Source organism: Papaver somniferum, chromosome 5 (genome assembly GCF_003573695.1).
Source record: "Papaver somniferum cultivar HN1 chromosome 5, ASM357369v1, whole genome shotgun sequence".
NCBI classification, from domain to species: Eukaryota; Viridiplantae; Streptophyta; class Magnoliopsida; order Ranunculales; family Papaveraceae; genus Papaver; species Papaver somniferum.
Window position 1 is genome coordinate 87,445,541 of NC_039362.1, and position 10,050 is coordinate 87,455,590.

The following is a 10,050-nucleotide window of genomic DNA, read 5'->3' on the forward strand; positions in this document are numbered from 1 at the left end:
GCACACGATCTACCAATACATGTATAGCCTCATCCTTGAGGTGTTCTATCGGAAGTCACGATTGCCAATCACTTTAGAATACTGAACGAAACTTGACTAGCTTGTTCTTTGGTTGGTTGGGATAGAAGGTGGAGGTTACATTAAGAAAAACAACCATCGAATTTAACTGGGTGCATCAAAAAGGGCTACCTCTTGCAAAGTGTCATGTAATTTTTTGTTTCTTTTTGTTATGTATCAAAAGTGTTAGCATGTTAAAAAAAAAAAGAAAAAAAAAATCAAAAAAAATATATCAAAAAAAAAAAAATCAAAAAAAAAATAATCAAGTATTTATCAATTTCATCCTCTCTTGTTCCAAAAATAAAAGAGAGTAGTCAATGTAAATAAGAGTCATGTAAAGAGTCATCTTTTGTTGTATTATAGTAAGCAAGGAAGGGTGCATGCCATTGATGTACAACGCGAGTAATTGGAAATACCTCCAACTCATTCACAATTCTCGTAAAGTCCGGACAGCTAGCTAGATTTCGACCTCGGTTCTTAGCCTGAGAAACTATCTCTTGGTGATTAGTAGTCATAACATATGATCTTTCTTTACGCATGTGTAGATACACTTTTCACTCTTATCACATGTCTTTATTTGTTATCAGTGCTAGGATTGTGCCTTTGATAGCTAGATTGACATCTCCATTTTTCTGTGAGCTTCTACTGTCTTGCACATGTCACATTTCATGGAATCTGAGCTTATATTTTGTCCTAGAACTTTGTAGGTACGTTCTAAGCAAACCTTCACGAGACTTCACTCGTCCACTAGGGACACTTAGTGGTTTAAAAGGCTTAGTGCATAAGCTAAATGCATTCGAGAGACCAGCGACAGTGGTATAGGTAGGATTTCCTTAGTTTTGTTTTACTTGAGGACAAGTAAAATTCAGGTTTGGGGGTATTTGATGAGTGCTAAAAAATGCATATTTCTATATATTTTTCTTGGCATTTAACTCATCTTTTGTGCATTAATTCTACATTTTATCCCATATTCTGTATTTTCATTGTTTTCAAGAATAAATACTTTTCTTAATTAATTTTGCATTTTTAGGTACTAAATAAAGCCTGGTTAACTCACGGAGCGAAAAGAACAAAGAAACGACAAAGACTCCCGCAGAAAGGCAGCGAAGAATGATGTTTGCAAGAGCCGGATCAACTGGAAGTAGGCTTGAAGAGGAAGAATTGTCCTTAAATAAGATATGGGCTTGGCATACCCAAGGCCCAAAACCCTCACCCATACCCATTTCCAATATCCATACCCGTCTCCTTCGCCAGCCGTCAGATTGGATCACATCTGAATCCAATGGTCGCAGCATCGCCAGTACATCAAAGTCTGAAGCTCCTGTCTAACACTACAGCACCTAACTCCATCTTGAGCCGTCAGTTTCGTTGTATTAGAAATCCGACGGTCGATACCAGTCTCTTCACTTGTAGCCGTTAGATCAATCTATCATTTCCGCATCCCACGGCTCAGCTTCGCGAATCATCGAGACTTGATGAAACCGCTCAACACCCTAATACCCAATTCTATACCCATTAGCCAAACATTCCTTAACCCTAAAACTATCGATCCAAACTTTCTTCTTCCATCTTCTTCACCCATTCCCTCCCATGCCGTCGCTGCCAATACCACCAACTTCGTCTGCAGCCTCTCAACCACCACCATCCTTCATCATAACACACCAACCCTAAAACCCATCATCACTACCACTTTCACCAACTCTATAGACTTCTATTCCACCAATTTCACGCCTCACCAATCTCATGAACCCTAGATGTGAAATTGGTAGAATAGGTTGAAATAGAGTTGTAATTAGAGCATGGGTAGACGTATGAGAAGGAATAAAGGCATGGGTCGAAGAAGATTGAGTGATTTCAGAGAGTTAGGTATGTCAATTTTGCTTTTTGTAAAAACCCTAATTTCAACTGTTTAATTTGGGGATTTGGGGATTTTCTCTGTAAACCCTAATTGATTAATTTGGGTATAAATATGGGTTGTGGGTGTGTGTTGTAACGATGCCTGGATTAGCCAGAGCATCAATAGGAATAGTTTAGGTTTTATTTTGTAATTTACATTTCCATGAACTGTTAGTTTTAGGGTTTGTCAATCTTTCAGTTCCACAATTTTCAATTCAAATGCACTGTTAAATATTTGTTGTTCAGAACTCCAACATGTTTTGAATGTGATTGTGTGATTGTTACAATTTTCATTAAGCTCATGTTCATGTTATGTTCTTATGTTAGCATCATTAGGATAGTTTTATACATTGTTGTCTGACAAACAACATGTTTAAGAACTTCATCATGTTTTAATTCTACTACTAAGGCAGAGATGAAACTCTAGATAAATATAACCCTATTGTATGAGCACTTCTTCTCCATGACAGTTTGATGACAAGCATGTTTTAATTTCCGAAAAGGCTATATGAACTGAATGTAGTATAATCTTAGATTGCTTGTACCTTAGAAAGACAAGTAATGCTAGGGGATTGACATATGATAGCTTAGATCATCGCTGTGATAGGAGAAGACTAGTATATCATCTTAGAGAATTATATGCATCTAGGGGTGGAATTGAAGCCTTAGTTCTCACCTTATCCCTTAGCTTCCATCACTGCCCTTGGCTCACAGCCTTGGTTTGTTTGTCTTTGTTTCACTGTTTCTTTGTTCTCTGTCACTGTTACCTCATTACTTTACTTACTGCCTTGTTAGTTTAGATAACTAGCTTAAAAACTTCAACTATACACCCTAGTCCCTGTGGAAATGACCCGTTCTTGCACAAGCTACAATCGACACCGTGCACTTGCGGTTAACAAGTAGGCTTCCTCTTGCTCTTATTTTCTATCCCCTTTCAAAGCCTACCAACAAGTAGAGTTGTATGAGTGTCAGTTTTCTCTTACTACTCTTCAGTTGGATTATAAGAAAATTTCTGAGGAGTATGATTTTTTTGACGAAGCTCGGGACGCTGTAGTTAATGAATATGAGATAGCTTCGGCTAGAGTCGAAGGTATATATTTATTGGGTTGTGAGTGGTTCTGTGACTCTAGCCTTCTAACCCTTTTGTGTTTCCTTTATCAGAGCTCGAGGGACAGCTTAACCTTGCAAATGAGAAGCTTGAAAAGGCTCAATCTTCCCTAGTGTTCCAGGAGGGTCAAACCAAGTATTTCGAAGGGCTGGCTGGATCTAGGGATGTAGCGGCGAAGGAAGCAGCCCAAGAGGTGGCCCGCTTGTCATCTTTGTTGTCGCAATCCGAGCTCAAAACTACCGTGATTACTCATAAGGCTCGTTGTCAACTGGCCGAGGATATTAACAAGACTTTAACAAAGATCGAACAGAACCTTCTGCAGGAAAATAATATTGTTAAGAAGTATCCTCGTCATCATATGCATGATCCTTTGGATAGCTCCTCAGGTCCTTCTTCGAGGGAAAGTGTTCCTTCGTCTCAACAGAAGAATCCTGCTGATCGAGTCAAGCCTTCTAAGGGGAAGTAAGCTTCTGTGTTTGTTATATAAAGTTGATCTTTGTTGATTACTTGGCTTTGGGCCATTTTTTGTGCATCTTGTTTTACTTTTGTTTCTTAATTTCCCGAGCTTGTAATAAACTTTTCTGGAATGAATCATCGTTTATTTGGATATGTAAAACTCTGCTTTACCTGCATCCTTAATTTATTTGAATTTTAGGCAACGAGTAAGTAAATATTCAAAATTAGATAATAAAAAGTGTTTGACGGCAGTTACGAAGGTATGCACCTCTGTTATTGACTTTGGACCTGACACCCTGATGGCTAACCCTTGGCCAGAGGATCACCAAATGGTGGGGGTTGATGCAGCGTTCCCGGATATGTGATGCGTTATTAAAAATATTTATAGGCACCCATTCCGCTGAACCGCTGCCTTGTTGCATGTTTGGGTATCTCTTTCTGATGGAAGCCTTCCCCATGGTCGTACGCTTATAGACGCTGATAGGGGAGTCCCGAGAGATTTTATATTGATACTTTCCCCAATAGAGTTATTTTGAAAAAAAAATCTTTTAATTGATTAGGTGAGGTCTGCTATTCCTCGTCCAGAGATAGAAACACGTCGAGCGGGTACGCTGTCTTCTTCTTCTTCTGGTACTCTTCACGCAGGTGTAGAACTGCGCTGCCTTACGGATAGTATGGCTTGAGTTATTTAGCGTTCCATGGGTGTCTGAGGATTTCTCCTTTCAGATTATGCAGGTAATAAGATTCATTCCCGGCGATGTCATGTATTATAAACGGTCCTCCCCATGATGGTGCTAACTTGCCCCACTTTTTCTCTCGCTGGTATCGTGGTATGGTTCTTAGCACATACTGTCCTTCTACGAAGTTCCTAAGCTTAACTTTCTTGTTGTATTCTCTGGCTAGCCTTCGTTGGTAGTTTTCCATCCTTTGTAGTGCCGTCTCCCTCCTTTCTTCTAGATCATCGAGCCTTTCGAGCATCATATCTGTTGTGAGGTTCTTCTCCCGGACTTCGGTCTTTGTAGTTGGCATGAGGATTTCTGTCGGGATGAATGCTTCTGCTCTGTACGTGAGGAGGAATGGTGATTCACCTTTGGCGGATCTTCGTGTTGTTCGGTATACCCATAACACGTTGTGTAATTGTTCGCACCATCGCCCTTTATGTTCGTCAAATTGTTTTTTGAGAATAAGACCAAGGGTCTTGTTCGTAGCCTCGGACTGGCCGTTACTCTGGGGGTAGATGGGGGTTGATTTGTTCTTCCTGATTTTGAAAGTATCGAAGAGCATATCTATGTTTTTCCCTTGTAATTGCTTGCCATTTTCAGAGACAATTTCTGCGGGGATGCCAAACCTGCAAATGATGTTTTGAAATATGAATGTGAATACATCCACGTCTCGGATTCTAGCTAGGGCTTTGGCCTCCACCCACTTGCTGAAGTAGTCCGTGGCTGCGATCAAGAATCGCCTTTTCCCGAACCCTTCGATCAGGGGCCTACGATGTCTACACCCCATTTTGAAAATGGCCAAGGACTATCTGCAGAATTCAGCTTTGTCGCAGGAGCGTGAATCTTTTTAGAAAACCACTAGCATTCTTCGCATCTCCTGGACATCCTAACATCATCTCGGATCATTTGTGGCCAATAGTATCCCTGCATTTTTGCTTTATCCGCCAGTGATCTCATTCTTCAGTGGTTACCTGCGTCCCCATAATGGATATCTTTCAAAATACGATGCCCCTCCTCTCTGTACAGACATCGTAGCAGTGGTCCGAGAAAGGATTTCTTGTACAATACTCCATCATGAAGATCGTATCTCCCTGCCCTTAATTGTATCTTTCTGGCTTGCTTCAGGTCCGTTGGTAGCGTACCTTCTTCAAGGTAAAGGTGAATCTCGGTTCTCTAGTCTTCTTCGTTGCTGAAGTCCTCGTCTTCGTTCGCCCTCGTCATGATGTCGTCTTCGATGAAGTCCTCAACAACGTCCTCTCCCACATCGTCGTCACCAATGTCCTCCCCTATATCGTCTTCACGATTTGTAGCGAAGGACTGCTATAGGGCGATCGAAGGTTCATACACTCTTGTTATTTTTATGGTTTTAACATTCTCATCTTTCAGCATGGATGATATGTATTCCAAGGTGTCGGCATTCCTGAGATCTTTTATGCATAGGTGTCGGAATTTGATGCTTGGTATCTGTGAGGCTAAGGTTTGGACCAAAGCCATGTATGTGGAGAGGGTGTCATCGTAGACATTGTATTCTAGTCCTATTTGTCGTATGACTAGTTGTGAATTACTTGTCAAGCATACATCGGTTATTTCCATTTGTATTATTAAACGCAGAGCATGTACTACAACTTCGTATTCTACGATGTTGTTGGTATGCCCCTTGAATTCCAACCTCAGCGCGTGTACGATCCTTTCTCCATAGGGGATAGTGATTACGATGCATTTGCCCGCACCTTCTCTATTTCTTGATCCGTCCACGAAGACCTCCCATCGTCTTTGGCTTGTGGGTTCGAGAACATCAACCAGGTCTTTTCCATCATCTTCTTTTGGTATGCCCTTTAATTCGTCATCATTGTCCAGGGGTAAATCTGCTAAAAAATCCGTCAGGACTTGCGGTTTTTGTGAATGTTGGATCTCATGGATGATGTTGAACTGATCGAGGTGAGTATTCCATTTTGCTATCCTTCCTACTTTCCCAGCGCTCTTGAGAACAGCCTCCAGCGGTGCTTTGCACGGGACACGAATGTAGTGAGTCAAGAAGTAGGTTCTTAGCTTTTGGGTTGCCCATACTAGTGCCAAGATGAGCTGCTCGATCTTCGTATAATTTCTTTCTGCCGTGTTGAGGGTTTTGCTGATGTAATAAATTGGCTGATCTATCTTCGTGTTCGTCTTGACCGATACTGCGCTGACCGCATCCTCTGTCGCTGCTATGTAAAGGGCCAAAACCTCATCGGGATCGGGTTTTTGCAGGATCGGGATCGTCGCAAGATATTCTTTGATCTTCTGGAAATCTTCTTCGCATTCTACAGTTCATTCAAACTTGCTTCCCTTTTTGAGGATGTTGAATAAATGTTTTCATTTTTCCGATGACCTGGCGATGAACCTGCCCAAAGCCGCTAGGGATCCATTGAGCTTTTGGACTTCTTTCAGGTTCTTCGGGGATGGCATCTCCACGATGTCCTGGATCTTGGCTGGATCTACTTCGATGCCCCTCTTCGTTACTAGGTATCCGAGGAACTTCCCTGAGGTAACGCCGAATGTGCATTTATTCGGGTTTACTTTCATGATGTGCTTCCTCATTGCTTCAAAGATATCCCTCAGGTCCTGATGGTGGTCCTTGCGAAGCTTACTTTTGACAAGCATATCGTCAACATAGACTTCTAGGGTGTTCCCGATCCAAGGTTGAAGATAGCATCAACCATCCTCTGGTATGTTGCCCCTGCATTTCTAAGTCCGAAGAGCATCCTTGTGTAATAATAGAGGCCGTGCGGGGTGTAGAATGTTGTGTGTTGTTGATCTTCTTCTGCAAGGGCTACTTGGTTGTAGCCAGAATATCCATCCATGAATGACAGTTCTTCGTATCCTTCGACGGCTTCCACCAGTTGATCGATGCTTGGGAGCGGGTAACTATCCTTCGGACATGCCTTATTGAGGTTGGTGAAGTCTGTGCATATTCTTACTCCTCCATTCTTCTTTGGCACTATGACCATGTTCGATATCCATGTTGGGTATTTGACCTCCTTGATGAATCCTGCTTCTAACAATTTGCGGAGCTCCTTCTCAATTGCTTGGTGGTATTCTGGTACTACCTTTAGTACTTTTTTCCCGAAGGGGGACGTGCCCGGCTTTATACGAAGTTCGTGCTGAATTATCTTCGGATCGATACCTGACATGTCCCCTAACTTCCACGCGAAGATATCCGCGTATTCCATGAGTAACTTCATTAGAGCAATCTCTCTTTCTTTATCCATTAAAGTCCCTATCTTGATAATCTTCGGGTTCTCTTCGGTCCCTATATTGATCTCCTTTACGGGTTTCACTGATGTGAATGTAGGCTTCGGTTCTCCTAGGAGAGGGACGTTCTTTAATTGCTACTTGGTAGGCTCTTCAGCCTCTTTACCTGTTGAGGTACTTGCTTCGGTGTTTAGAACGATGCTTTCCTTCGTCAGACTTTTTCCGGAGATTTCTTCGAGGTAAAGGTCAATTGCTTTTCCCTTGGATGCTTCTTTGTTTCGACTTCTTTGGGATTTACGCTGCTCATCCTATTCGTTATTGAGCTTATTTTGTATAGCCTGGCATTCCCGAGCGGTGACCTGATCTCCCTTTATTTCCATTACCCCTTCGGGTGTTGGAAACCTGAGGTACTGATGATAGGTTGCTGCTACTCCTTTGAGCTTGTACACCCATCTTCGACCAATGATGGCGTTGTAGGGGGAGGGTGCATCCACTACGCTGAATCGAGTATCAATCTTCATGGGTCCTGCATCTACTTGTAAAATAATATCTCCCAAGGGTTTTGTTGGGGCCCGTTGAATCCGTAGATGGTGTAATAAGAAGACATCAGCTATTCGTCATTCATCTTAATTCGCTTGAATGTGTCATAGAAAAGAACATTAACCGAGCTCCCTCCATCGATGAGGATCTTCCTGATGTTGCATCCAGCTACTGGTAAAGTGATGACCAAGGGATCGTTGTGATCTTCCATGTCTTCCTCTATATCTTCAGCATCGAAGGTCATAGGTGCGTTCATCCACTGCTCGTGTTCCTCTACTTCTACCCCATCGATCTTGTACAACTCACAGTAATCCTCGAATTGCTTTCTTAGTTTTTTCCCTATCTGGGCAGTCAATGATGGTCCAGTAGCTTCGGAACATGAGATGGTGTTGATGCTTCGATTACCTTCAGGTAATTGGACTTGCTTGTTTCTCTTTGCCCTGTCTTCAGTTTCTGCTATTTGTATGTATTGACTGAGGTCACCAGCGTCAATCAGCTTATGGATCATTATCTTGAGGTTCTTGCATTTCTCTGTTTGGTACCCGTTGAAGCAATGGTATTCACAGTAATCCCTTGACTTCTCAGTCCTAGGGGTTGTTTTCCTTTGGACCATGGTCATTCCTGGTTTTCCCGGTCCTTGATTTCCCTTAGAACGCGAGTGTAGTTTGTGTTCAGCTTCGTGAAGACTTGATCTTTGAATTTACAATCGTCACGTCGACGGTCGTCCCTTCGTCCTCTTTTATCATCTTTAGGATGTTCAGCGGAACCGCCCCTCTTTGATCCGCTGGCTTGTTCTACGGAATTAGTCCGTTGAGATCTTTGAGCTTGGGCCCTAGGGTTATCCCGCTGGATCTCTTCTAGCCTAGCGTGCTTTTCAATTATTACTCGAATGTATCCTTCTGTCTTAGGAACACTTCCATGAATCTCCACAAATAATGGGCTCATTTTATCCAGTCCCCATTTGTAACAGTTGATGTTGACCACTGGATCTACATTTCCTATGGCTTGACAAATCCTGTGCCATCTGTCGGTATACTCCCTTATCGTCTCTTTGTAAGCGGTTTCCAGTGAGAAGAGCTTATACATTCCTGCGTTGACAGCCTTGTTGTACATGTAAGTTTCTAAGAACTTCTCAGCGAGATGGCCATAAGAGTTGATGGAGTTGGGCGGTAGGTTGTCGAACCAAGATAGTGCTGATCCCTTTAGACTTGAAGGAAAATACCTGCAGAGGAATGCATCGTCTTGTTCCCATCGGGCTAAGATACGATTGTAAAAACGAAGGTTTGTTGCGGGATCGCTGGACCCATCATAACATTTGAATGCTGGAACAAGGCACTTTTGAGGGATAAGTGCTTTGGCCAAGTGTGGGGTCAGTGGTGTGGTGTTTGCTTCCCTCATCACCTCTTCTAGTCTTCCCCCTCCTTGCCTGGCTTTTAGTTTCTTGATCTCCGTCATCATTTCAGCACGAAGGTCCTCCATTTCCCGCTGGTGGTCTTCTTGGATCGTAGATTGCCCTGGTCTTCAACTCTCACTATCAAAATAGTCTGAATCCTCTGGTACGAAATCTGGGTCGGATGACCTATTTCCTCTGGTTGCTCCTCCGTTTAATGGCTCGGGATTAGTCACGACAAGCCTTCGGTCACGTTTCGGCTCTGGTGCTTTAGAATTTGCTTCATCGTGTTGATGCGCTGCTCCGACGCATTGGGCAATCTTGTCCTTGAGCTCCTGATTTTCTCGAGATAATAATGCCACAACCTCTGCATATGTCTTCTGTCTCTTCTTTAGTTCTCTGAGCTCTGCTATCAGCTGCGATGAATGATTTGATACTTGGTTTGGAGTTCCGATCCGCCCTTGCCCTCCAATGGCCACAGTGTGATCTTCATCAACGGTATAGATTAAGGGATGGGGCGGGTCGGAAATTGGCAACAACAATTCTACCTGTGGAGGCGTCGGTTGTGTGGCCGGAAGGATCTGGTTCTGGTCGTTCGTTGCTAGCATCCCAAGGGCTGGCTGCTGCATCATTGATTCTGCAAACCCTTA

At 42.8% G+C, this 10,050-nt stretch overlaps 1 protein-coding gene across 1 annotated transcript; it reads right to left on the reverse strand.

Annotated features, from left to right (window-relative positions):
• Positions 1-8,625: 8,625 nt before the first annotated feature.
• On the reverse strand, positions 8,626-9,489 carry LOC113279264. The gene has a single exon (XM_026527966.1). The coding sequence runs from the start codon at positions 9,487-9,489 to the stop codon at positions 8,626-8,628; it is 864 nt and encodes a 287-aa protein (XP_026383751.1).
• Between the last annotated feature and the right edge of the window lie 561 nt (positions 9,490-10,050).

Coding starts and splice junctions, on each gene's coding strand:
- LOC113279264 (XM_026527966.1), bottom strand. CDS start 9,489: ATGGAGGACCTTCGTGCTGAAATGATGACGGAGATCAAGAAACTAAAA.